General features: G+C 41.4%; 1 protein-coding gene across 3 annotated transcripts; it reads right to left on the bottom strand.

Annotated features, from left to right (window-relative positions):
- Positions 1-1788: 1788 nt before the first annotated feature.
- On the bottom strand, positions 1789-27826 carry Brd8 (bromodomain containing 8). 3 transcript variants are annotated; one of them, XM_021653374.2, is made up of 22 exons: positions 27488-27826; positions 26457-26553; positions 18320-18389; positions 16674-16723; positions 16367-16489; positions 15108-15188; positions 14928-14992; positions 13049-13185; positions 12136-12354; positions 11556-11700; positions 10123-10332; positions 9479-9759; positions 8565-9017; positions 8216-8309; positions 7967-8013; positions 6977-7191; positions 6483-6575; positions 6247-6315; positions 5552-5729; positions 4671-4775; positions 4185-4229; positions 1789-2202 (listed from the first exon to the last, which is right to left on the bottom strand). In XM_021653374.2, the coding sequence occupies exons 1-22, from the start codon at positions 27504-27506 to the stop codon at positions 2143-2145; spliced, it is 2856 nt and encodes a 951-aa protein (XP_021509049.1). In that variant the 5' UTR covers positions 27507-27826; the 3' UTR covers positions 1789-2142. The 3 variants fall into 3 exon arrangements, with proteins under 3 accessions (XP_021509049.1, XP_021509055.1, XP_060233449.1); XM_021653380.2 differs by lacking the exon at positions 12136-12354; XM_060377466.1 differs by lacking the exon at positions 4185-4229 and having other exon boundaries at positions 27488-27642.
- Positions 27827-27842: the final 16 nt, after the last annotated feature.

Genomic DNA, 27842 nt, shown 5'->3' with positions numbered 1-27842 from the left:
TTAAATATTTCTGAGACAGGTCTCAGCATGCAGCCGTGGCTAGTCTGGGACAATGTGGAGAGAGCAGGATAACTTGCCGCTGAATCTTGAGTGCGGGGTTTTCCAACCTCTAGTGCTTTGATGTTTGTAACACGACTGCTTTAAGACTTATTTCCTATTCTGATTTCTGGACTAAGTGAATTCTCTATCATCTCAAGGACTAACTTCTCCCTTAGTTTAATGAAGTTTTTATTTTTGAACAGGGTCTTGTGTATCTTGGAGTGGCCTAAACTTTGCCAAGTTTGCCAATTATTACTTTGAACAGATTCTTCATCTAATGCTAAGTGTCAGGATTACAGGCTTGTGTTGCAATGGTATATGAAAGCTAGCGATAATCTCTAAACTACACCCCAAGCCCTCAAATTTCATAAACAGTTCCACTTTAGACAGTTGAGATCTTTTTTAGGCATAGCCTATTGTTTGGATTTTTTTTTTTTTTTAAATGATGGGGTCTCACTAGGTATCCCTGGCTAGCCTTGAACTCATTATGAGATCACCTGCTTTTGCCTCTGAAATGCTGGGATTAAAGGTGTGCATTACCACACCTAACTGTAAGCATATTCTTCTTAAACCTTTTTTCCTCAAGATAGTATTAAAGAATGCCCTACCAGTCACTGTTTTAAAGACTCATACCACTAGTTCATTTCACTGCTGAATATTTTTATTTAGTAACGGAAGTTAGAACTGAGGTCTTACAGTCCTAAGACGTTTTAAAATTACATTTGTGTGTGCACCCACACATGTGTTATGAGGATGTGCATGCCCCTGTGCATGTGGGTCAGAGCACAACTTGCAGGAGTCCATTCTCTCCTCCCACCATGTGGGTTTCGAAGATTAAACTCAGGTGGTAAAGTGCGGTAGCAGGTGTTTGAGGCCACTGAACTATCACATAGGCCCCACTTCTGTAGTCGTGGCTGGCCTCAAACTGTCAGCTGTCCTCTTGCCTCAGCTTGTCTGGTCCTGGAATTAACTGGTATGAGCCAACATGCTGTTTTCAAGTGATTTCTTTCTTCCAGCACTGGGAATTGCCAAGGCAAGTGCTGTACAATCAGACTTCACAAACATAGTCCCAGCCCTAAACCTTCCAACTCCCACAGAGTAACCTTTAAAGTTTCTGCTGTTGTTTTAAGCACACAGTACACCCACCTGTAATCCAAACCACTGGGGGAGCTGAAATGGAAAAAATTCTGAACTCTAGGGTAGCCTTGTCAAATAAAAGGAAGACTCCACCTCAAAAAACAAGACAATATTTTACAAGAGTTTTTTTGTTGTTTTGTTTTTCGAGACAGGGTTTCTCTGTGTGTAGCTTTGGCTGTCCTGGAACTCACTCTGTAGACCAGGCTGGCCTCAAACTCACAGAGATCTGCCTGCCTCTGTCTCCTGAGTGCTGGAACTACAGGTGTGTGCCACCATGCCCAGCCTGTGCAAGAGTTTTACCTATAGGAATACGGACAGCATAGACAAAGATAGTACTGACACAAAACATTACTGACATATTTTGTTACCTTTGTCCATGCTCTAATCCTTAAGGAATTATATGAACCAGAAAAGACTAGTAAAACAGTCCTTATTACACAATTAACTCTTTGAAAACACTAAATATTTGGTCTTGGTTACTCACCTCTTCTCAGTTGCAGCAGACAATTTGTAAGACCACGTCTCAGCTCTAACACTCATATGTTACCCCACATATGATCAGTCACGGTAAAGAAAACACATCTCAAACACAAAGGACACATCAAAGGCCAGTTTTCCTTATGTCTGTTATATACACACACTTCACAGGTTTATTTTTTAAAAAAATCTGTACACTTCACAAGACAGTACAAATTAGCTACAATCTGCTCGCTACACATTAGGCATTGACACAGCCCATGATCTCTGCCCTACAACGGGCTTCTGTGCTACTCCAACTCTCTGAAAAGAGATTTTCTTTTCTCAAGTTATGTCATTTGGCCTGGGGACTTCTTCTTTTGTATTCTCACTTCTGGACTCATATTGCTTCTCAGCCTTTTGACTAAGATCAAGTGTGGAACTGAGCCCACAAGCCCAAGCTATAACATCTTGTTTATTTCTATTTCAGGTCCAGCTCAAAGAAGGTATTCACTTCTTCATCTTCATATCTGCTTCAATTGCACAGCGGCGTCCCCTGGTTCCCCCATCCTAGACATCAAAGAAAAGAAGTTGAGTTGGTTACATACTAAGAGACAAAGTACAACAGGAATTCTGGGAATTTGCTTTCTTGGGGGAAAAGAATCTGCAGAGAATACCAAAGGGAAGAGGTGGAAGGAATTTTCTGTTTCCCCACAGAGTAGCTAAAGAACACCTGGTTTTGTTTTGGTTTTGGTGAGGGAACTGTAAGATGTATTTTCTTCATGGCCCTTAAACTTCACCTGGGGTCCTACAGAGTGACTACCAGTCACCACCCCCCCAGGCTCAAATTGTATGTAAAGAAACAGGTAAGGAAAATGAAAGGTGGGAGAGGCAGAAAGGGCAGTAGATAACGAGGTTCTTGGCTAACATACCTGTCCAGTTGTGGATCCCTATAAGAAAGGCCTTTCCTGCAGACTGACCCTGGCACTAGTTCCCTAGCACCTCCTGACAGTTGTTTTCCATGAGATCAGGACAATCAGGCTTCTTTCCATCTGCTGCTCTCTCCCTGCAGCCCAGCTCCTTCCTCTTGTGCAAAACTTTGCTGTCTTCAATAGATAAAAGATCTTATTAACCAGCCTTGCAACAGCCAGCCACTCAAATGAGGGTCCAGGGTCACTGTTGCAGGCCAACAGAAAAGAATAGAGGTCACCGTGTTCTGTTTATGGCACAGGCCTACAGGAAACATGAACTAGTCAACACTTCTGCTGGGCTGGACCATTTTGCATTTCTAATATGCAAGGATTAAAAAATTTTTAGAACATAAGTTGCCAATAGTTAACAGTAAAAACAGTAATAACACCTTGCAATTGTGGAACATTTTAATAATTTTTTTCAAGTTAGTTTCATAATTTATTTTTATCCTCACAACATCCCTGTGAGGTAGGCTAGACAGGTATCTCCATCTTTTTCTTTTCTTCTTTTTAATTTTGACTTATTTATTTCTATTATATATTCATATATATGTTTTGCCTACATGTGTATACATGCACCACAAGTGTGCAGTGCCTGTGAAGGCCACAAAGGGCTTTGGATTCCTTGAAACTGGAATTACAGGCAATTGTGAGTGGTTGGTGGAAGTCTAACCCAGATGCTCCCAAGAGCAGCAAGTGTCCTGAACTTCTGAGTCACCTCTCTAGCACTCTCTCCTGCTTTCTTCTGAGACAGGATCTTACTCTGAACACTAGGCCACTTGATTCTGTGGGCAATCCTCCTGCCCCTCAACTCATTATTTCTATCATATAGGTGAGAAAAATAAGGCCCTCAAGGTTATCCAATGATCTTAAAACCACGTAGTGTTTCAGTATGTTCTTTATCTTACTTCATTGCTCTACCATGAACAAAGTCAGCATTTAATTCATGGAACAAAAGAATAAAAGCCTTTAGGCTAGATCAATTACGTTAACTCTAATTCCACCAGCTATTAACCTATCCAGGGGTCACTGCTACTGAGATGTTTTTAAAGACTTGCTATTACTGTGTGTGACGGATGTGTAGGAGCGCACATGCCATGGCGTACATGTGGAGTTCAGAGGACAATTCTAGAATCAGTACTCTCCTTCCACCTTCAGCGGGGGTCTGGGGAGCAAACTCAGGCCAACACCCTCCCAAGGCAAGTGCCTTTACCCACTGAGTCATCTCACTTGCCTCTGCTTCTCTGAGCTATCTTCCACTTGTAAGTAAAGAATTGGTAAAAGGTGGAAGCAAGAAATGAGGAGCAGGTGCATCCTAAGTTTTTTACCCCAAGAATACTTCATATTTCAGTCCAGTTATTTTATAAATAGTCCCTTCCCAGCCCCCACATACACATACTCCCACACTCACACATGCAAAGAGACCAGAATGCAGAAGAAAAGAGTTTCCTATTCAAAGATTAAAAAGAAATTCAAGACATTGCCACAGTCTGCATGCTGGATTTCCCTCTGCCACCCAGGACCAGTAGGAGCTGAGAATCTTTCTGGCAACATCATCCCTTGCAGCCATTCAATACTTACAAAGAGAGAGAGAAGGAAGGCAGGAGAGCCCATGGGGACACTGTCCTGTTAGAGGACAAACAAATACTGATCAGGTTCCACAGAAACTCTCAGCCACAAGCACCCCAAACCTCAGGACAGAGACAAAAGCACCACACACACAAAACAAAGACAAAATTTTAAAACTCAAGAACAGGAGGAAGAAAGAGATCCCACAGCCACATGGCCATATGACTCTAGAATAGGAGCTAACAGTCATCAACCACTGTGGGCTAATTCATCCCCCACCCTGAAGCACTCTCTCAGAGGATTAATAATTCACTCACTCAGCTCAAACTTTCTCCCATGTAACTGGGCTTTTCAATCACAGCAGATTTCTTCACCAGTTAGACAGAAGCAAGCTCCCAACCTAACATCAATGTGCATACAGTGGCTGGAAGAAGGTTAGCACTATCAGAGTCACTCAAGGTTCTCTGGGTGTTCTGAACCTAATTTTGCTCTGCTCACCTTCTCTGAAGCATCTTGTTTTCGGGTAGAGTCTCTCCCTCGGAGACTTTTAGCACTGATTCCAGACTCAGATGTTTGCATAATCAACTGTGTGGCCAAGAATTGCTGTAGGGAGGAAAAAAACGGGAGACCGTAAAGATCCAATCCAGTAGGAAATTAATATGCTTCAGATTTTATGAATAAAATTTATATAATAATCTTCAATACTTTTTGGCTTATTAAAAGGCTTAATTCTAGCTATTCCTAAAGAATTTAGAAGTGAAAAATAGCTTTTAAATAAAGTAAGGCTAACAGTCTTCAGCAATTAAAGTCACTTGGGAAACTTAACAAAGATACAGTACCCTTGAAGACCAACGTCACAAAGGGCGTGTGGTGACACAAGGTGAAGTAGACTACTTGTGATAAACAGGCATTACAAGCTCTTGGTTGAGCACACGTGCCGGAATGCTTTACCTAACTAACAAACAACATTAACCCTTTAGAAACTGACTTACAACTTCAAAGGGGGCTAGGAATATAGTTTAGATGGAACAGTGCTTTGCCAGCACACATGAAGCCCTACGCCCAATTCCTAACATGGATAAACTGGGTGTGGTGGGGGCATGATGTAGTTCAGTAACAGTATTTGTGCAGCCTGTGTGAATTTAGATCCTTAGCAACAAGAGCAGAACATCAGCAACAACAAAAACCTTCAAAAGCTGAATTCACTTGCCCAAGATAGACTTTGTATCATTAATTCTTCCATCAAACTCATCAAATCTATACAACTCCAGTAAGAAAAAAAAATTACCTGTGTTCCTGATACCTATTACAAGTGAAAGTCAATATAAATTCTTCATTTCATTTCATCCCTACTAAAACAAAAATGAGCCAAAATGTACCTGGATCTGTTCCAAGACATCTCTCTGCATCTCTACTGCCATGTGATAAACATCATGGTCTGAGCTATTGTACATAACAGCATTCTGAAACATCAGCATGATGTCACGCTGAAACTCAGCTGTGCTGCGAATCAGTCCATTTTCAATGTTTTTCTTAATAGTTGACAAATCCATAGGTCTAAAAAATAAATAAATAACTAGGGGTAACTGGCCAGAGAGGGGAGGATTCACTTGGATTTCTGAATACAGTATTATTATACAGTCCTGTTCATACAGACCTTCAATATCAGCTACCAAGATTCAAATGACAACCCATTATGCCAAAGCATGCACTCAACTCCCAAAAAGCCAATCTGCGTAACAGGCATCAAAAAAAGCTTAATTCTTTTAATAAACGGTAATATAGCCACTGCAATAGTAAAGAGTTAATCCCAGCCTTTAACAAACTCAGCACTCAGGAGGCAGAAGCAGGGATTACTCACAATCTGAGTTTGAGGCTGGCTTGGTATATAGAGTTCCAGGCCAACCAGGTTTACACATAGTGAAACCCTGTCTTGAAACAAGAACCTGATACCCCCCACCCCCCAACACACACACACAAATCAAAACAAAACATCTTTGCTTTACATTTACTACCTAAGGAAAAAAAAAATTCACTGAAGTCTACACACATTGTAAATTGGACCATGGCTTACCTCTGTACAATACTATGGTAGCCAGGAGCTATGTCATCTGTAACAGGCTGCAGGAACACATTGGCATACCTGTCCAAAAATAATAGGTTCATTACTGATTTAATCTCTAGAACTAAAAGGTGAGAATTTATTCTGTGTAGCAGAAAGCACTAAGAAGCAACACCAACGGACACGCAATCCCATGGTTTACTCAAGGAGTCTAAGCCAGCAACGGGGAGCTGGTAATGCCTGCTCACCTATGATTCGCCGCAGCCCTCCATACAAGCATGATGGCTTTCTTCCATATTTTCTGAGCCTGAATTGCTTCTTGATCTTCACTGCACACAGAGCTGAAACAGACAGAGGAGTGCTACTAAGCATAAAGGGAAAAAAAGAAGTCACGTTTCTCAACTATTTGTTTCAAGCCAAGAATGGAAAAATAACAAGTAAAGACTACAAATGTGGCTCTATGGTAGAATGCTTGCCTAGCATTCAAAAGACTCTCGGTTCAAATGCCTGAAAACATTCTTGTCCCGAATTAGCACACGCACACACATGCACATACCAAGTGGGGTGTGTGTGTGGCAAGGCACAGTCGTGCACACCTGTAATCTGTAATCCCAGCACTCTTACTAAGCAAGATGACCAAGAGTTCAAGATCACCCTCAGTTACATAGTCTGAGTTGAACTCCAGCCTGGAGTACATGAGACCCTGTCTAAAAATGAAGAAGAAGAAATCATAGATACTCACAACTGTGAAGAGGCAGGGCTGCTTGGGATAGAGTCTGCCAGTGTGTGTGACTGCAGTGTGGCATTATGTATACTAAAGCCATCATCACTTTCGCTCACAGGGGGTTCATTATCCATCTCAGACAAATAGCCTTCTCCTTGATCCTCTTCCTTAGGCTCCTCTAGGCTAGCAACTTCACTGACTCCATCTTCTTCCTCCTCCTCACCTGGAGCATCCTTAGACATAGTGTGCATTAGTCAACAAATGAAAGCAAAGCTACCTAGTAAGGCATTATTAAATAAGATCTGTTTTTTGTTAGATCAGCTCCAGAAATGGCCTCACACTGATTTTTTTGGCTGAGCACTCTATTGCTTATACTACCCTCTACTTAACTGACTGATTAAGGTAAAGTAATTTAGAACCTGGATAAAGAATAAAACCCAGGATCTTTTTAAAAAGAAAAAAAAAAAAAAAGAAAAAAAAGAAAAAAAAAGCTACTTACTTAAGACTAAGCTAAGAGGTGTTCCTTCTTTCCCCTTGCTCTTGAGAGGTACTCTGACCCTGGATATAAAGTTATCAAAAATAGTTTCATTTTATGTCTTTTTCTGATGAAGAAAGCTCACCTCACATTACTTTAATCTCTGTTACTACTATTTTAGTAATTCTAAAATAAAACCAGATAATTCTCTTTCAATAGTCTAAACTGTAACCAGACTTCCATATGGTCTTCCTGGCCCTTTTATTTACTCCAAGTTATTCTGGATGTATCAAAATGTCTTTGTGTGTTATATACAGAAAGACTACATGGTCTTTACAGCTCTCACAGGGGAAGCACATATTGCTACAGTACTCCCACTACGCCAGAATGTCCACTACAGTTTTTCTCATCCAATTCTTTACCAGTTTTACCAGAAAATAAAGGTATGAATTTACTAAAATTCATTTAAAAAGGTAGTACTGTGGGGAAAATCTAATCATATGGCAAGAAGAATAAAGAAAAGTCTGAAATACCTTTATCTGGCTTCCAAAAATAGTCCCTGATTCTTCTTTCAATGAGTCTGCAGAGGAGAGAAAGACTACCTGAAGATTTTGCACCTTAGCTTTCCCCTTCCTATGGACCCTGACCTCTCCCTGCAGCTCTCCTTTCTTCTCATGCTGTCCTGTCCTACCTCCTTTACTTGCCCACAACCCACAATCCCTGAGAAGCCAAAGGAGAGATTTCAAGTCAGAAACTGTTCAAACTTCCTGTGCTTTATTTACCTGATATTTCAAACTTGTGTTGAGTCTCTGCCTCTAAAGGATCTTCAATAGGATTTGAGCCATGTGATGGTGACAACATGCTTTCAGGGGATGCCTGAAGACCAAAAAAGAATAAATTCCTTAGTTACTACTAAGTTGTTATAGCTCCCACAATTCTGTTCTCCAATGACAATGAGACCATAGAAGAAATTCCAAGGCCTACTCATCTCACATTTTAATGCTTGACATAAAAGGATAGGGTGCGCATACCACTAATGGCAGCCTGTGGCTTTGGGTATGTGCCTAAGCTCTTACTTCTTGCCTAAGTCAAGCCCTCCTCCTCTCTTCCCAGCCCAATCACATTAAATACCTCTGACTTCACAGTTGAAAGTGGCATCTCATCGCCTTTCCCACTGGAACCATCTGTCTCACCAATCTCTCCAGCTGTAGAACTTCTAGGTTCTTCATCTAAGTCTTGACTCCTGAGTTCTGGTGGGTCCATACTTGAGACTGGACCAACTCCAGCTACCATCTCAGCTCCTGACAGGCCTTGCTCTTGCTCTGTAGGTTCCACCTTAATCTCAACACCTGACTCCCTCATGTCAACCAGTTCATGGATCCCTTTGTTTTCTGTTTCCTCAAAGTCCAGCCTCTCTTGTTTGACTGTCATTTCTGGTGCTGGAAGAGGTGCTGGCTTGTCCCGCTCTTGCTGGATAGGGTGCTCCCAAGGGCCAGGCAGGGACTGAGGATCATCATTTTCTTCACAGAAGGACAATGCTGCTTCTACAGCTGCCACATCTAGCACTTCAGGGTGATCATCCACCTGTCCCACAATGTACAAACCGTTGAGAACACAGAAAAATCCCAAGTTCTTCAGTTTAACAGTACACATTTAGATGCTGAAGCCACAAATGCTTGCTATCCTTACCAACTAGTGGAAGCAACCAGTGGATAGAGAGTTGTGCTATACAAACAAGTTCAGAGGGAAGGAAGGGAAGACAAGTAGTGTGTACAAAGATAAAAAGGGGCAAAAACAGAATTAAATAATTCGTGTCTTTTGAGACAGGATTTCTCTATGAAGCCTTTGCTGTCCTGGACTCGCTTTGTAGACCAGGCTGGCCTCAACTCACAGATCCAACTGCCTCTGCTTCCCCTGGTGCTGGAATTACAGGCAAGTGACACTGAGGCCAGCTGCATTAAATAATTCTTACTAAGAAAATAAAAGAGAGAAAGAAGAGTGTAGTCTATGTAGTACCCAGGAAACTTCAGGATTTCACTAGTTACCTTGTCCTCAATGATGGCAATGATGTCTCCAACTGTTTCAAAATCCAACTCTTCACCTGTGTAAGACACAGCAATATCCATCTTCTCAGCCAGATCTAAATCTTCCTTCCCATCTATGCTTGGAGCCTTTGATCCACCAGGAGCCTCTGCGACCCCTGACCGGAAACATTCTTCTTTGATAGAATTAATGATCATAGAGATTTCACTGCTGTCCATAGAAACGGTCACAGTGTGTGGATCCCCGACAGCTTCCAGGGGAAGGCAGGGGTCAGGCTGACTCACTGATTAGCAGAAAGAAAAGGCACTCAGAAGCTTATCCATTATTAAGTGCCCACCCAGAGATCACACCAGAGCTGTAGACACTTATGGTCAGACACACCTAAGGTCAAAAACTTACTTCTGCCCATGTTTACTTCTCCCTCGTTTTAATTACAAAGTAAAGTAAAAATACAGTCTCAAGCGTGCTTATGCTTCTGCACTTCACCTTCTCCACCCAACTCACAAATACCCACCCACTTCTACCCTTGTTTTTCTAAGGATAAAGATGGTCCACATCTATGGAGATGGGAGATAACAGTCTTGGTCACCTTTCTCTAACTAAAGTTTGGTCCTGTGGCTGCTCAGGGCGTGGGTCAGGGACGCACCTGGAGCTACACTTTCAGGAGTGGAGACAGCTGGAGCAGAGGATGGTGTTGGCAGCGCAGGCATCATGACAATGGTAGCCTGGGACACAGACTCTACAGGGGGTGGCACAAGTTTAACTGGAGGCTCACTGGCAACAGTAGTGAAGGAAGGAAGAGGAGTGGTGAACTGTGTAGGACCAGCTTCTAAAAGCCGGGAAAGAGTGGGAGCACCTAACAGACAAAGAGGGACACAAAATGAGGAAAGAGAGCACATGAACTAGAAGCAACAGCCACTCTAGGACTCAATCAAGAATCTTTTTCATAGTTTCAAAGAATGAAAGTAACTCCTGTTGAATAAGCTCATCACCTACATCTCTGCTTTCTTTAACCTCACCTAAGATATTTCTTCAAGTTAGAAATGAACCCAAATGCCAGATTATCCACTTCATATATTAAAAATGGGTGGCCATTTTCTCTGAGGAAAAATAAGCAGTCATAACAATAAAATAAAAGGACTGGCATGACAAGTAAGAGACTAAGGAAGTAGGGGAGTTTAATAGCTATAAAATAAACTCTTGGATAGCCTGAACTCCATATCAAGACCCTGCCTTAAAAACCAAATGATTGAATGAATGAATGATTGAGAAGGAAAAAAACCTGCCAGTTCTTCTGAGATTCAGCACACTGCACACTACCCAAACCCAACATAAATAAATAAAATAAATGGGAAGGGAAAACCCTGCCACTTCTGCTGAGATTCAGCACACTGCACGCTACCCAAGCTCAACATTCATCAAATAACAATCTCTAATATTTATGTTGTATTACTATTTTTGCTTCACATCTTCTATATCATTTTTAACACATCCTGTAAAGTATATATGCCATTATTAGTAGAATAGGAAACTAAGTCTCAATAGAAAAGATAACCTCTCCAAGGTCACAAAACCACTCAATATGGAAGATCTGAGGTTCAAAGAAGGTCTCTAGTTCCAAATCTCTTCCCCCTATTTTCTAATCTCTAGGATCTTTAGCATCTTTTCTATAATTTTGCAAGCACTAGTATATTGCCAACATTAATAAAATAGGAACAATCAATAGTTATTTAAACAATGTCACAAGATCCACACTATGGAAGACATGAGATTCAAGCCCTGATCTTGGGTTCTAAATGTCTTTCTCCATTTTACAATCTCACAGATCTCTGGAATCTTGTCACATTTGGCAGAGAAACAGCTTCACTATTAACTTTATTGCTTCTTTTATCATCACCTATACTGTGGTCAATTAGAGCTATCAATATTTTACATACAGAATGGATAAACAATTTCAAACACTATGTTGTTTAATAGAAAAACTATCCCCAAAGTAGAGTCTAAACACTGTAATTGGGCCTTAAATCCAGGATGACTATTTTCTCTCTAAAGACATGAAAAGCATAAATGGTAACTTACCCGAGGCAGCGGGGGAGGCCGCAACAGTACTGGTTGTTGGCTGGATCTCCCCACCGTGTATCATGGGAAGAACCCCGCCTACCTCCAGAAGAACACCTGTGCTGTTCAGATGGCCAGAAGCCACAGACATTTCACTCTCATTTACCTAGCAGGGAAGAACAGAGGTGAAGGCTATACTCAAGCTCTTTTACTACCACATCCCAAAAAAAGGCTCCAGTGCTGAACCAAAGTTCTTGAACTAAAACTTAGCATCCACAGAAAATAATTTAAGATAGAAGGGAAAGTCTAAACTATAATGGTCAGAACTTTAGTGACAAAGAGTTCTCTAGGGGAAGAAAACCACAATAATTATCCTTCAGATACCTTAGGATCCAAGGATCAACCTAATGCATTTTTTTTTAAGTTAACCTTTAACTAGGAGATCTTTTCCTGTTTTTTGGTTTTTTTTTTTTTCTGTATTTTTTTTTTTGTTGTTGTTGTTGTTGTTGTTGTTTCCCCCAGGTCATATTTTAGGGCCCAGGCATTCCCTTCCAAGTACTAAATTACCACAGCTCTCAAACACCCAAAGAAGTCTCCATACCAGTCTGGGGCTAGTAGGCAGGAGGCTGCCCTTCTTCAAGAGCTCTGACAGCAGAGGGGAGGGGGGTGGAGTTGCTTTCTGTCCAAGCATCTTTTTCTGGGGTGAATCATCTGTTACTGGGGTCATGGGGGCTTCTAAGGGTGCAGAGCCTGGAGGAAGGGTGTCAGGAATCCCAGGAAACGAGGTGACTGGGGTACTCGGCAAAGTCCCAGGGGTTACCTAAGAGACAACAGAGAACCTTTATCTGACTTCTCAAACTATGAAAGGTTCCCTACTAATCTGGATGGGTTAGTGTGTCTATTATTTTATTAGTTCTGAATGGAAATAACCAGAATCTGTCTATACTTCTTTCCCATAGTATTTCTCTTCCACTTACTCTAACCCACAACCCAATCATTCCATCCAACCTGCTATTTCTTTCTTCTTTTTCATTATTTATTTATTTATTTATTTATTTTACAAGACAGGGTTTTTCTGTATAACAGAGCCCTGGCTGTCCTCTACTTGATTTGTAGACCAGCCTAGCCTTGAACTCACAGTGATCTACCTGTCTCTGCCTCCCAAGTGAGAGTAAAAGCATGTGCCACATGCCCAGCTCAACCTGTTATTTTCAAACTCCTTAAACATTATTACTATATTTATAATTAGATGATCTCTTTCTTCAGCAGAAATTTTATAAGACTAAACACATTTATAAATAATTTACAGTCTTTTACCTATCTCTCAAAAAGTCAGTATCCTAAGTGCTTTTAGGTGCATCCTTATCTCACAGGGGAGTGCATAACCTACTCAGTCTTTAGCATCAGACCAAGAAAAGTTGCTTCTAGGCAAAAAGTGGTTTCCCTATTATTCAGTTCTCTGCTGGCATATTGTCCCTTTGCATATCAATGTCAAAAAATGCAAACATACTTACCCCAGAGGTAGCTTCTTCCATACTGGTTGGGGTCAAGTCTCCAAGTGGATAATCACCTCCAGGGGAGGCAGAGTCTATAGGAGAGCGGACCATCACAGTTGGTAACCTTCGAGGAGGTGTTTTTACTGCTTGCCGAGCTACAACATAAGCAAACAGACCAAATCGTCAGGATTGAAGAAGTGAAACCAGCCACCAACATACCCTAAAGCAGCGATTAGAAGTTTTATTACTTTTTTTAGCTTTATTTTTCACACTAAGGGCAATTTTCACACTAAATAGATTAACTACGTAACTATTTCAAAGGTCCTTGTTGTAGTGAATGGTTTACATACCCCTCAGCACCTTCTTCAGCGACTTAAGATTCTGCTTTTAAAAAGAGACAACCTCACTGGTTCACACCATGTAGTCTCTCTTGCACTTGCTAACTCAAGTTTCTCCCTCATCTCATTCCCAAGGCTGGCTAAGATGAGTTCTTGATCCTATGTCCTTCCTGGATTACAGGTGTGCACCACTGCATCCGGCTTTCCCTTTTCATTTTCATTTTGGAGACAGGGTCTCACAATGTAGCCCTAGCTGGCCTGGAAGCCACCAGATAAGCTGGACTGGCAGAGAGCTGCCGACCTCAGACATCCAAATGGTTATCACTACATCCAGCTCCATATTTCTTTCCTTTTGATTGGCCTCTGAGTTCTAAAAATTAATTAAGGCCAGTGAGATGGCTCAGTGGGTAAAGGTTCGCGCTACCAAGACTAAGATCTGAGTTCAGTCTTGGAGACCCACCGAGTAGGAGAGAATCGACAACTACAACCTGTTCTCTGGTTTATAAACCACAATACAGCACTCACCTGTGCCCCTACCTCTACACAAGCAAATGGAAAAAAATAAAATTTTAGCCAGGTATGGTGCACAACTTTAAGCCCAGCACTTGGGAGGCAGACACAGGTGGCTCTCTATGAGTTCGAGGCCAGCCTGGTCTACAAAGTGAGTTTCCTTTGTAGTCAAGGCTATATAGAGACACCCTATCAAGGAATACAAAATAAAAAAAATAAGATAAAAAACTGATTACACTGTGTTCCGTATACCGGGCTCAAGTGTGTAGTCCCACAAGTAAAGTGAAGACCTACAGAGGATGAAGAGACCCCATTCTCTATACATTCCTTCTTGGACATAAAGGAGGGTTTATTCTGGTAGGAAAGAAATTTTCTTTCTGGCTGTTTGTTGTGCTAGAACTTAAGCCTCATGCATGCTAGGCAAGGGCTTACTACTGAACTCTACTTTTAACGAGGGGCCTGATTTTAATAAGACTTCTGTGCACATATGAACAATAGATCTGTGTCTTTCTTCTGTTTACTGCCAGTTTGCTCCAGAGATTTAAAAACACTCAAACTTTATAGGAGGAAAAGTTTTAAATTGCCCTTCAATTTGGCAGATCAGTCAGGAGCCTAAGACATTTTGCTTGATCCACAGTCTACAACTGGGAAATCATGGAACATGACAAAACTAGTGAATGGTAAACACAAAGGCTGAAAGAACCCTGATAGGTGTCGCTTTCTGATAATTTTGAAAGCCTACAAGCATACTGGAATTCCTTTCGATAAAAGCCTGTTTATTTAATGCCACTTGGAAGTCTAACTTTAGGGGAATATACAAGATCCTCAGTTCAATTCCTAGCACAGAAAACAAAAAGAATACTGTTTGGGGGGTGGGGGGAGGAAGGAGAGAGACATGACAAATTCTGCAAGTAAATGTAAACAACAGACTGTGTTATAAATTATAAAAAGTGTGTGCAGGTGACACACTTATCTCAGTACACACTCAACTGCTGTCAGCATACAGGACTACACAGTCAAGGGCCAACAGAGCCCCAGACTCCGCTTACCCTGGTATGCAGCATCTGTAGCCTTCCTTTTGACTTCAGCCTCTTCCTCCTCCAACTTCTTTTTCCTAAAGAAGAAATTGAAGTATGTTAGCCAGCTGTCGCTCTTCTTCATAATTCACCCTAACCCTCATAAAAAAAACCTTTTTTGCCAAACTGGCACAGAGCACAAACAGAACCTACATTGCAATGTCATTGCAAAGCTCATCCAGTCTGCTGTCCATGTGTCCAGCTTGAATTAGTTCTGCATCTCTTTTCAGCCGCCTATGGAAACAAAAAGAGACAAAGAGTGGTTCTCTTCGTGATTCTTAGTTTGTAAGTTTTGTTTTTTTTTCGAGACAGGGTCTTCCTCTGTAGCCCAGGCTGGGCTCAACGACATAGAAAATTTCCTGTTTTGGTCTCCCAAGTGCTGGGAGTACAGGCATGAACTACCATACTCATTTTTTTTGTTTTTTAGTGTGTATCTGTGTGTACAAGTACAGGTGAACACGTTCCACAGCACGGGTCAAAGGACAGCTGTTGGGGGTTGGTTCTCTCCTTCGCTGACTCAAACGGGGCCCCTTTCTTCATTTCTGCCACTGAGTTGCCTAATGGACACCTACTGTAAACTACCACATCCCAAGCTTTTACGTGAGTTCAGGGGATCAAACTCAGTTTTCAGGTTTGTACAATTAAGTGCCTTTATCCACTGAGTAATCTCCATGGTGCACTGCTTTCTGAGCAAAAACCTTGCTCAGACATACATGCAGTCAAAACACCAATGAACATAAAATAAAAATACATTTTTTAAAAATTTTAAATAATTTGTTTTTATTTTATGTACACTGGTGTTTGACTGCATGTATGTCTATGTGAGGGTGTCTGATCCCCTGGAACTGGAGTTACAGAACAGTGAGCTGCCATGGAGTGCTGGGAATTGAAGCTGGGCCCTCTGGAAGAGTTGTCAGTGCTCTTAACCACTGAGCCATGTCTCCAGCCCCAGCAATTTATTTTTAAAAAGCTAAGCTTCTTTTTTTTTTTCTTATTAATTTGTTTATTGATTGATTGCTTGATTGATTTTTTTTTTAAGACAGGTTTCTCTGTGTAGCCTTGGCTGTCCTGGACTCACTCTGTAGACCAGGCTGGCTTCAAACTCAGAGATCTGCCTGCCTCTGCCTTCTCGAGTGCTGGAATGCACACTCACCACTGTGCCCAGCTGAAACTACATTCCTTAATCTGTCATTAAAAAAAAAACTTTTATGAGGTTGGTTCTGCGCACACCTTTAATCATAGTACTTGAAAGTAGAGGATGATGGGTTTCTGGTTTAGTGTACAGAGTTCAGGGTAGCCAGGAATATACAGTGAGACTCTGTCACAAACAAACAACACTAACTAAATTCTTGTATGTACCAGAAGTCAGCCTTTATGTGTTTCCAAACCCCCCCCAATCATCTGATAACTACCTGTATCTCTCCTGAGTTTCCTTTATCACTTTCTTTAGTTCCTCAACTCTCTCAGCAGTCAGTTTCCGAACAATAACATCTTCAACAGTTTCTACCACTTCTCCTTTTTCACCCCGTTTCCGTCTGTGGAAAATCAAACAATAAATCCAAATTTAAGTTAAGAGGACATTTGTTTCCACTTGTATTCTTTGACCCTTTTCTACCTTTTAACCACAAATAACATCTGCTACACTTTTCTCACCCAAAAAGATGTATCTCCCCATGGACACTTCCCAACTCAGCAGTGTGTACCTGGGTTTATACTCACTTTGGAGTCTCAGTAGTCTCTAAGAGCTCAGAGTACTGAGAAGCACAGTGCTACAACAAATTTCAAAGAGAGAGAAAAGAAAATGTGAGAAGCAAGCTTGGGAAGAAACACGCTTTCCAAATTTCAACAACAGAGAAAGACTTGGTGAAGAAGGCTATTCGAGATTGTGTGGTTTAGCTGGTCATGGTGGGAGGCAGAGATAAGGGATCTCTGAGTTCAAGGCTAGTCTGGTCTACATGTTGAGTTCTGGGACTGCTAGGGATGCATAGTGAAACCCTGTCTCAAAAGAGAGAGGCTCACTGTCTGTTCCGGGCTGCTAAGATAGTTCAGTGCTATAGACACAACAACCTGAGCTTAATCCCCAGAACCCCACAATGAGAACTCATTCCTGAAAGCTGTCCTCTGGCCTCCATGCATGTACACACAAAACTACTACTCAATAAAAATTTTAAAAAGCAAAAAGTTTGTTATACTTTGTATTCATATATACACACATATTCATATATTCAAAGCCAATCAGCAAACAGTGGGGAAAAAAATGGCATTTTCTATGGTATATAATTTTTTTGTTTTTAATTTTTAAATATTTTAATTTTATTAAGTTTAAATTGGTTAAAAATTTATTTTTATTACATTTAAAATAGTAAAATAATTTAAAACATTTTTACTTTTAATTTTTATTTCTGCCTGTGTGTGTATGCCTGCATGAATTTACACGTACTCTCTGGCTACAGGTGCCTCAGAGGCCAGAGAAGGTACTGGATCCCCAGAAACTGGAGTTACCAGCAGTTATAAGCCACTGGATTCGGGTGCTGGGAACCAAACCTGAATTCTCTTCAAGCACATTAGGTGCTTTTAATCACTAAACCTTCTTTCCAGTCCCTTCTTACTTTTTAAAATGTGAACAGACACAACACACATGTTCACATACATGCCTAACTGTATGTACATGTGTGTGCACATGCATGTGGACACGAAGACTGACTCTGGGAGTCTTTACCTTATTCCCTGAGGCAGGGTCTCTCAAAAAGCTGGAGCTTGTTGTTTCAACTAGTCTAGATAGGCAGCTTAGCCTAAGGATCACTTATTGCCCCTGCATTCCAAATAGTGTAGAAACTACTGGGCTGCCATGCCTGCTTGGCATGTTAAGTGGGTTTAAGGATCCAGACTCCAGTCTCTGTGCTTCTACAAGTCAATACTTTAACCCCTACAGTGCCGCCCAAGCCATGATTTCCATTGGTTTTTCTTTTTCTTTCTTTTTTTTGAAGCAGGATTTCTCTGTGTAGCCTTGGCTATCCTGGACTTGCTCTGCAGGAACTCACAGAGATCCGTCTGCCTCTGCCTCCTTGAGTGCTGGGATTACAAGAGTGTTGTCTCCTTTTGGTTTTCTTGAGGCAGGGTCTTGTTGTTTAGCCCTGGCTGGCTTGAAACTCCCAGTGTAAACCAGGCTGACCTCACATGTTGATATACCCCTGGCTATCTCCCAACTGCCTGAATTACAGGCATGAACCACTATATCCAGGCTCCAGCACTGCAAGTTATTCTCCCCTTCACGATACAGAAAACCTTGTAAGCAACAAGGCAGAACCTGGTAAAGAATCAATTTCATATTCCAGTGGATATAAAAGATCTGAATGGTAACTTACTTTTTGAGAGAACCAGTCTGGAGGCCGGCCAGGTTCTGCAAAAGGCTTGATTGCTCTGCTAACTGATACCCTACAAAATGAGAAAAGCCTTATTATACATCAAACAGGAAAAATGTAAGTGGCAAAGGTATGCTGAGTTCAAAGATATCACATAAAGAACTGTCACTGGTGTTCTAGAATACCTTTCCTTCATCTCACCCATGCACATTAGGGAAGTGCTCCACCAGTTACACCTCTAGTTCTGGGATACCCGACAACGGAAAATGACACAACTAACTATGGAAAAAGCAATTCAGGGGCTAGCGAACTAGTCCTGTGTGTAAAGCCACTTGCTGCCAAACCTGATGACTTTAACTCTATCCCCAAAATCTATAGGGCAAAAGTATCAACTCCTACAGTTAGTTCTCTGACCCCCACACCATGCACAGTGGCTTGTATAAAAGTATATACACATACATGCACAATAAATAAAAATGCAAAAAAATATTTAAATGCTAGAAACAATATTTAAATGAATCCAGGGCCTATGCAGGCAAATATTATATAACCAAGCTATCACCCCAATCTGGATTTGTAAAATTAGCTCTTCGGCCATTCTCCCTTGAGAAATCAGTCCCATACTTGGTATATCTTACTTTTATGACTGCTTTTTGAGAAGCCTACACCCCTGATATCATGTTTCCTTCTGAGCCCATTTCTCTCTTCATCCTCGTTATGAAACTGTATTTAAATACCTTTATTTTACTTTTTTAAAAGTATATATTTTGATGGGCATAGGAGAAGAAAAGGGAGGGAGGATGGGATTGGGAGAGGATGGGAGAGGGAGCTACAGCTGGGATACAAAGTAAATAAACTGTAATTAATATAAAAAATAAAAATTAAAAAGTATATATTTTAAAAGATTTATTTATTTATTTATTTTATATGAGTGTTCTATCTGCAGGCACACCTGTGCACCAGAAGAAGGCATTAGATGTCAGTATAGATGGTTGTGAGCTACCATGTGGGTGCTGGGAATTTGAACTCAGGACCTCTGGAAGAACAGACAGTGCTCTAACCTGCTAAGTCATCCCTCCAGCCCCTAAATACCTTTATTAACACTATTTTTTTAAAAAAAGATTTATTTATTATATAGTATTCTGCCTGCATGTATGCCTACAGGCCAGAAGAGGGCACCAGATCTCATTATAGATTGAGCCACACCATGTGGTGTGCTGGGAATTGAACTTAGGACCTCTGGAAGAGCAGCCAGTGCTCTTAACCTCTGAGCCATCTCTCCAGCCCCAAACACTTAATTTTAAAACTCAGTGGGATTATACCTGTAATCCCAGCACTCTCAGAGGCAGAGGCAGGTGGATTTCTATGAGTATGAGACTAGCCTGGTCTACAAAGTGAGTCCAGAACAACCAAGGGCAACACAGAAAAACTGTCTCAGAAAAAGTAAAAAAAACAACAAACAAACAAACAAAACCTAAACACACACACACAAAACCAAAACAACAACAACAACAACAACCCACTTCATTGCCTTTTTTCTTTTTAAAAGACAGGGCTTCTCTGTGAAACATCCCTGGGTGTCCTGGAATTCCTTTTGTAGACCAGGCTGGCCTCAAACTCAAAAAGAGCCACTTGTCTCAGAATACTGAGTGCTAGGATTAAAAGCATATACCACCAAGCCCTGCCATTTCAATTTTATTAAGTATTTTTTACTGTATAATTATGCTTATAATTCTAACAAACAGGAGGGTGAGACAAAAGACTATCATAAGTTTGAGGCTAGCCTGAGCTACATGAGTATCCCAACACCCAGAACTAAATAACAAGACCCTGTCATCATCATCATTATAACTCCCCCAAACCTGACCCCCAAAAAGCAGCTGGGCATTGGGTCTACATGGCCAGCCAGGCATGCAGAGCTACAAAGTCAAAATACCCGTGTCAAAATAAACCAAACCAGTCTACCAAGAGCATGTCTAACAATCAGGCTCTTTAAATATGTTAAACCTCTTCATTACCTCGCTGGCAGAGGAAAAACTAAACATTAGACCATATCTGTAATCAAAACATAAAAAAAGGCAAGGTCATAGCCAATTAAAAGACCGGAGCCAATCTACGTACAACTTTCTGTAATTAAAATATTATCTAGATGTGTATGTTAGTGCATACATATAATCTCAACAATCAACAAACAGATAAAATCTTGTTTCCCCAAATTTTATGACTGAAATGAGATACTGTTAAATATTACAGAACAACAAAATACTAGAACAATTAAACTACAGTGATGCCTTATTTTTCAACTGTTAAATATCAACTACATTTCGGAAAGGGGAAGACTAGATTTTATTTATTTGTTTATTTATTTATTTTAATTTTTTTCAAGACAGGATTTCTCTGTGTAGCCCTGGTTGTCCTGGATTCGCTTTGTAGATCAGGCTGACCTGGAACTCGCAGAGATCCACCTGCCTTTGCCTCCCAAGTGCTGGGATTATAGGCATGCAACACCATTTCTAAATGATTTGATTGTTCTTAAAGCAGAAATATCTCTAGAAAGTTGTTTGAAAAATATAAGTTGTTTAGGCATAGAGATGTATGCCTACAATCCCAGCACTTGGGATGCAGAGGCAGGAAGATCACCTCAAGGTCAGTCCAGTTTACAAAGCAAGTTCCAGGCCAGTCAGAGCAAAACAGTGGGACCCCGTCTCAAACATATATTTACATGAAGACAAAAGTTGCAGGAAAAAAAAATGTGACTGCTGCTGCTAACTTTATAAACTCACGTAAATGATTAAAATCTGTAGGGTTTTGTTTAGTTTTGTCTGCGCCTTGAACTGATCTAGAGCTTAGGGCTCCTGCCTTTCCCTCTTACTCCAGAAACACATGCACAGCCAGTCCCATTCATCCAGAAGCTTGAGTACCTCTCAGGCAAGCACTCACCAGCTGAACATCACACCTTTGGCCTTGGTTTGCCTTTTGCTTTCTCTTTCTCTCTCTCTCTCTCTTTCCTTCCTTCCTTCCTTCCTTCCTTCCTTCCTTCCTTCCTTCTCTCTCTCTCTTGCTTTTTTTGAGACAAGGTTTTCTCTGTGCAGCCTTGGCGGTCCTGGAACTCACCCTGTAGATCAGGAGGCTGGCCTTGAACTCAGAAATCTGCCTGCCTCTGCCTCCTGAGTGCTGGCATTAAAGGCATTTTGTTTTCTTAATGAAAGGTCTCATGTAGTTCAGGCTACCCTAGATCCTGCTCTTCGTCTTCTCCTTTCCAGTGGGATTATAGGTGGCACCACACCAGCTCTAGATTTTTTTCATTATATGAGCTGGGTATGGTAGTAGGATAGAGTTCAAGGGGATCCTTGACTCTTACCACATTCTGGGTAACCAATAAGACTTCCAGGCCAGATGGGACCAACAATGCACTCAAAAAAGCCTAGACCACATATCCAGACCCTGTCCTTAAAACAAACAAACAACACATGAAAATCTATTGCAAAAGGAAACTATTTGATTATAAGGCTTAAGAAAATTTCCTGGGTATGGTGGTACATGCTTATAATCCTAGCAACTTGGAAGGCTGAGGCAGGCTAGTACCTTTAAGTTTCAAGGATATTTTGTGTGATTTTGGTCCTGCCTTTAAAACAAATAATACCAGACAGGGTAGTACATGCCTGATTCTAACCCTTGGGAAGGAGTCAAGCTCAGCCTAGTCTACATAGTGAGTTCCAGCCAGGACTGCAGAGCCAGACTGTTTCAAGAACAAAAATGGTTTAAAGAGATGACTCAGTGGGTAAGACCATGCAATGCTCTTGCAGAGGACCTGAGTTCAGTTCCCAGTACCTGCATGAGGTGGCTTATAATAGCACGTAACTCCAGCTCCAGAGGGATCCAATACCACTGACCCCAGGAGCACCAGCATGTCCACCCACAGGTCTCCAGCATGTCCCCTCCACACACACATGCACAGTTTAAAATAATAAAAACGCTCTTAAGAAAAAAGAAAGACAAAAGAAAAAAATTAGGGCCAGCAAGACAACTCACCAGGTAAGGTGCCTGTCCTGAAAACTTCCCAACCTGAGTTTGATCCCAGGAACCCAGAGAAAAACTGACTCCACAAAGATGTCCTCTGACCTCCATACCCAGGCCATGGCATTGCATCCCACCCTCCTATACGCCCCTAACAAAACTGTATGTAAAATAAATAAATAGTACAAGGTTAAAGAGTTGTCTCAGTGGTGAAGAGAACTTGTTGCTTTTGCAGATAATCTAGGTCTAATTCCCAGCACACACACACACAGTGTCTCACAACTACCTGTAAAACACCAGTTCCTAAAGATCCAATGACTTCTTTTGACCTCCAAAGGCCAGGCAAGCACATGGTGTACATACACACGCGTACACACACACACAAAACCAATACACACAAAATAATGATAATAAAATTATTTTTTAGGGGCTGGCGAGATGGCTCAGCGGTTAAGAGCACTGGCTGCTCTTCCAGAGGCCCTGAGTCGAATTCCCAGCAACCACATGGTGGCTCACAGCCATCTATAATGGAAATGGATTCCCTCTTCTGTTGTGCATGAAAACAGAGTACTCATATGCATAAGATAAATAAGAAAATCTAAAAAGATAATTTTTTAATAATAAAAGCCAACAAACAAACAAACAAGGCCAGATAGGTAATTTCCTAGCTGATTCTCTAGCTAAGCAATACAAGAAACTAAACTGGTTATCAGTTAGAATTAAAAACTTTTCGGCTGGGCCTAATGGCTCATACCTTTTATCCCAGTATGTGGGAGGTTGAAGCAAACAGATCTCTGTGAGTTCAAGGACTGCCTGGTTTATATCATGAGTTCCGCACAGCCAGAGCAATATAGAGAGACCCTATCTCGAAAATAAAGTTTCAAAACTTTTGTTTGTAAACAATAACAATCAAAAAAGTATAAAGACCTGCTGGAGAGATAAGTCAGTGGTTAAGATCACTGGCTGCTCTTCCAGAGGACTGGTTCAATTATCAGTACTGATATATAAAACCATCTGTAACTCCAGTTCTAGGGAACTCACACCCTCTTCTAGCCTACACATAGGTTATATACACACAGACAAAACTCATATACATAAAAAGTAAAATAAGTGTAGTTGGGCATGGTGGTGCACACCCGTAATCCCAGCACTCTGGGAGGCAGAGGCAGGCGGATCTCTGTGAGTTTGAGGCCAGCCTGTGTACAAAGAGAAACCCTGTCTTGGGGGAAAAAGAAAAAAAAAGTAAAATAAGTGATTGAAAGATTGTTTATTTTTTAAAAAAGTATAAATATAATATACAAAATAGGAGAAATAGTTGCAAATTAAAGGACTAGCATCAGAATGCACAAAGAATTATAATGCAAGTAGGGAAAGAAATTCAACCAAACACAAATGAACAACAACAACAAAAAAAACCTGAGCATAAATTTCTCCATAGATATACAATGCCTACATAGCCACACAAAAAGATACTCATTACCATACATAATGATCACTGAAAACATAATGATCATCAGAAAACGCATATCAAAACAACAATAAGATGCCGGATGGTGGTAGCACAAACCTTTAATCTCATTACTCCAGGGCAGAGGCAGGTGGACATCTATGAGCTCAAAGCCAGCCTGGTCTATAGTGAGTTTAAGGACAGCCAGGGCTAAACAGAGAAACCCTGTAGAGAAAAACAAAAACAAACTGAAAATAATAAGCAACTAGATGTGATAGCTCACATTTGTAATTCCAGGTGAGGAGAATGAAAAGGGGAATCACTGAGCTCTAGGCCAGCCTGGACTAGATATATACACCCTGTCTTAAAAATCAAAACCAGAGTAGAGTGAGTTGGCTCAGCTGGTAAAGATAAGTGACACTTGTTACCAAGTCTAATGATCTGAGTTTGATCCCCAGAACCCACAATGTGGAAAGAATCAAATCCCACAAGTTGTCCTCTGACCTCCATCCATGCATGCAAACATAAAAATAACTGTAAACAAAATCTGTAATGAGATGATTGATTAGCATGGCTACTATAAAAGTAAAGAAATATAGTGAAGCAAATAAAGATACTGGAGTGGATGAGGATATGGTTCAGCTGACAAGAGTACCTGCCTTGCATGAATGAAACCTTGGTTCTGATCTGTACTACAAAAACTGGGCCTCAAGGTACATGCCTGAAATCCTGGTATTCAGAAGGTAGAGTCAGGATCAGGAGTTTAAGGTCATCCTGGGCTACACAGAATTTGAATGTGGCTTAGCTAAGAGAAAAAATAAAAAAAGGGATTGAGCCAGTTGTATTGGCTCACACCTTTAACCTCAGTGTTCAGGAGGCAGAGGCAGGAAAAAGATTTCTGAGTTCGAGGCCCACCTAGTCTTTCCATATAGTGAGTTTCAGGACAGCCACAGCTACATAGCAAGAGCCTGTCAAACAACAAACAAACAAACAACAAAAAAGGTCTGAACTTGCAGTTGTGGTGACACAAGCTAGTAGGATAAGCTGAAACAGCAGACAGCCTGGGTTATACTGTTTTGCTGGGCATGATGGCACATGCCTTTAATCTAGCACTCAGAAGAAAAAAGATAGAAGGACCTTTGTGAGTCTGAGGCCAGCCCAGTCTATAGAGTTTAAAAAAAAAGTTTGATGGCTGTAATAGGATGGTAATAAGTGTTAGTAAGATGATAGAATCTAGGAACTCATATCAGATGTTTCACAACTGCCTGTAACGCTAACTCCAAGGACTCTGATGTCCTCTTCTGGTTCCCAAGGAATTCTGCATTCATGTGCCTACACCCCTACCCAACACACAGTTAAACATACATAATTTTTTAAATGCATTAAAGAAAACAGTTTGGCAGTTCCTCCAAAAAGTCAGACCTGGAGCTACCACATGACCCAGAGACTCTACTACTTGGGTGGGAACACAGGGAAACTGAAGAGTAAGTCCATAAAGACCTAAATCACAACCACCCCAAGGGGGAAGCCCAAATGACAGGTAATAAATACATCGCTCACTGTCCATAGCTAGGGGATATCCATTCTTGGGATTTACTCAGCCTAGGATGGACATTGTGATCGTCTCTACAAACAAATGAAATAAAAACCTGTGTCTGTACTGAACATGTACAAACTTACTCCCTACTTTCCTAATGCTGTTACCCTTTAATACAACACATGTTGTAACGACCCCCAAACATACAGATCCTCATGCCGTAGTGACCCCCAGACATAAAATTATTTTTGTTGCTACTTCATAACTGTAATTTTATTCTTATGAATTGTAATGCGCATATTATCAGAGATAGAGGTTTGACAAAGTATCATGACCCACAGGTTGAGAACCCCTACCTTAAACCATTTACATGCTATTTCATTGTATTAGGTAATATGCCCTGTATTAGGTAATATAATCTAAAGATAATTTGGAGTAAGTGTTGTGTACTTGCAAATATGAGGCATCGTATGGTAAGGAATTATGTTTATATCCTCAAGGATCCTGGAACAAATTCTTCATAGATATGGAAAGGCTGACTCATACTATTATCTAGCCAAAACTAGAAAAGAAGTACTAACACACAATTACATGTGAATAAACCTTGAAAGTGTTGCTAGGTGACTAAAAAATTAGTCCCAGAAGATTACATATTATACCTATGGGAAATGTTCAAAATAGGCAAAACTATAGGGAAAAAAGTAGATTTCTCAGGAAAGAGAGGAGAGGGAAATGTAAGAGATTTATTTTAAAGATTAAATTAGATTGCAGGGATGGCTGCACAAATTTGTGAAAATAGGAGAGACTATCAAAATCCTCACTTTTAGTACACTTATTTTATGGTATGCGGTTTGTATTTTGGTAAAGCTAACTACTCCATAAAGGTTAATGTAACTTAATAAAGTAATACACTGAAATGAAAAATAGTCCTGCCCAGCTTAATGGCACACACCTTTAATTCCAGTACTAAGACAACAGAGGCAGGCAATCTCTGACTTCAGGCCAGCCTGGTTTACAGTGTGAATTCTAAGATTACCAGGGTTACAAAAAAAAAAAAAAATCTGTCACAAACAAACAAACAAACAAACAAACAAACTCAGTACTTCAGCTCAAGAAATCAGATAGCTTAGATGCCTTACCAGTTCTGATCTCCACTTCTCATGACAGAAGATGCTAAGCACAACTTCTCTCGAATGGACCATGGCTCTGTTGGGCCAGTACTCAGCAGCTTGTGCTCTGGGAATAAAAAAGGCTTAGACACCACCACTGAGCTAGTTCTAAGCCCCAGAACAGCGAAAAGCCTGCTATAAAATAACATCATAGGCCGAGAATGAAACATTAATCCTGGTTCTCGGGAAGCAGACACATTCAAATTTCTGTGACCGTGAGACTAGCCTGGTTTGCATGGTGAGTTCCAGGCCAGGCAGGGTCAGTCACACAGCAAAAGTCTGCATCGAAATAATAAACAACTCTCAAACTTTTTCGAGCAGTGTGAACTACTACCATCAATTATTATCACCAAACCTTGATCTTCACCATTCCAATGAAACAGCCACTACTGGCCAGGATACGTGTTCTCTGAATACTCATTTATAGGACATTTTATTTGTTTAAATGCCATGGCTTCAAGGTCTGCTTCCAAAAAAAAAAATGGGCAGCATTACGTTAAGATGAGGTTCTCCTTAAGAAGCCAGTGTTTTTATTCCCGTTCGAACGCAAGCTCGTTTCCCAAGATTCCCAGCGGCCCCCGGCAGCAACCGCCCACCTCCTCCTTTGCATAAAGTTGTTTACCTCCCAGCCCCGCCCCCCTAACTGTCTGGGAGAAAAACTGTTCGTCTGCGACACCGGAAAAAAAAAAACCGTCTGAGATACAGGAACCGGGTTCTCCCCGGCTGAACAAACACCACCTCGGCCGCTTCACCCAGCTCGGCCGGAGGAACGGCTGACGCGCCGGCCCCCCGACCCTGCTTCCCCTAGACCGCGCCTAGCACACAAAGGCCGCCCGGACGGCCGCTCTCTGCTTCCCCCGGCACCGGGCACCCCGCCGGGGTCCCGAGGACGCCGCCCTCTGACAGCCCGCTCCTGCAAACCCCTCCGTGCGTGACGGAAACGGCACGCCCGGCCTCCGCGCCACACAGGCCTTCGGCGTAAACGCAGCTCCGATACTCACTGCCTGTCCCGGTCGCCATTTTGGCTCCGACGTCTTCAACGTTTGCGAGGGACGCGGGGGACTATGGGAAACACAGGACCAGCGTCCGTTCGCGGTGCCTCCTGGGTAATGTGGGTGGGTCATTTGCCCTAATAAAAGCGAATTCACTTTAGGGGGAGAAAAAAATGTCTTTATTTTTACTAATAAAGGACAAGGGATCGCAGCCGAAGCCTCAGGAAAGAAACGTCTAGATCCGGAGATAGTTAACCGAGACGAACCCCTTAGCGGATAACTAGGAACTCGTGACAGTTGGTAACCCGGACCCAATTTAGAGCGAACGGCCTCGCGGTCGGCTCCGCCCCTCCCCTGTAGTGAT

This window comes from Meriones unguiculatus, chromosome 2 (genome assembly GCF_030254825.1).
Source record: "Meriones unguiculatus strain TT.TT164.6M chromosome 2, Bangor_MerUng_6.1, whole genome shotgun sequence".
In the NCBI taxonomy this organism is placed as follows: domain Eukaryota; kingdom Metazoa; phylum Chordata; class Mammalia; order Rodentia; family Muridae; genus Meriones; species Meriones unguiculatus.
This window is presented reverse-complemented; position numbering and strand designations above follow the sequence as displayed.

Coding starts and splice junctions, on each gene's coding strand:
- Brd8 (XM_021653374.2), bottom strand. Junction 16,490..16,673: donor GAGACTACTGAGACTCCAAA/GTGAGTATAAAC, acceptor GATTTTCCACAG/ACGGAAACGGGGTGAAAAAG. Junction 8,310..8,564: donor TTTCAACTGTGAAGTCAGAG/GTATTTAATGTG, acceptor TTTGGTCTTCAG/GCATCCCCTGAAAGCATGTT.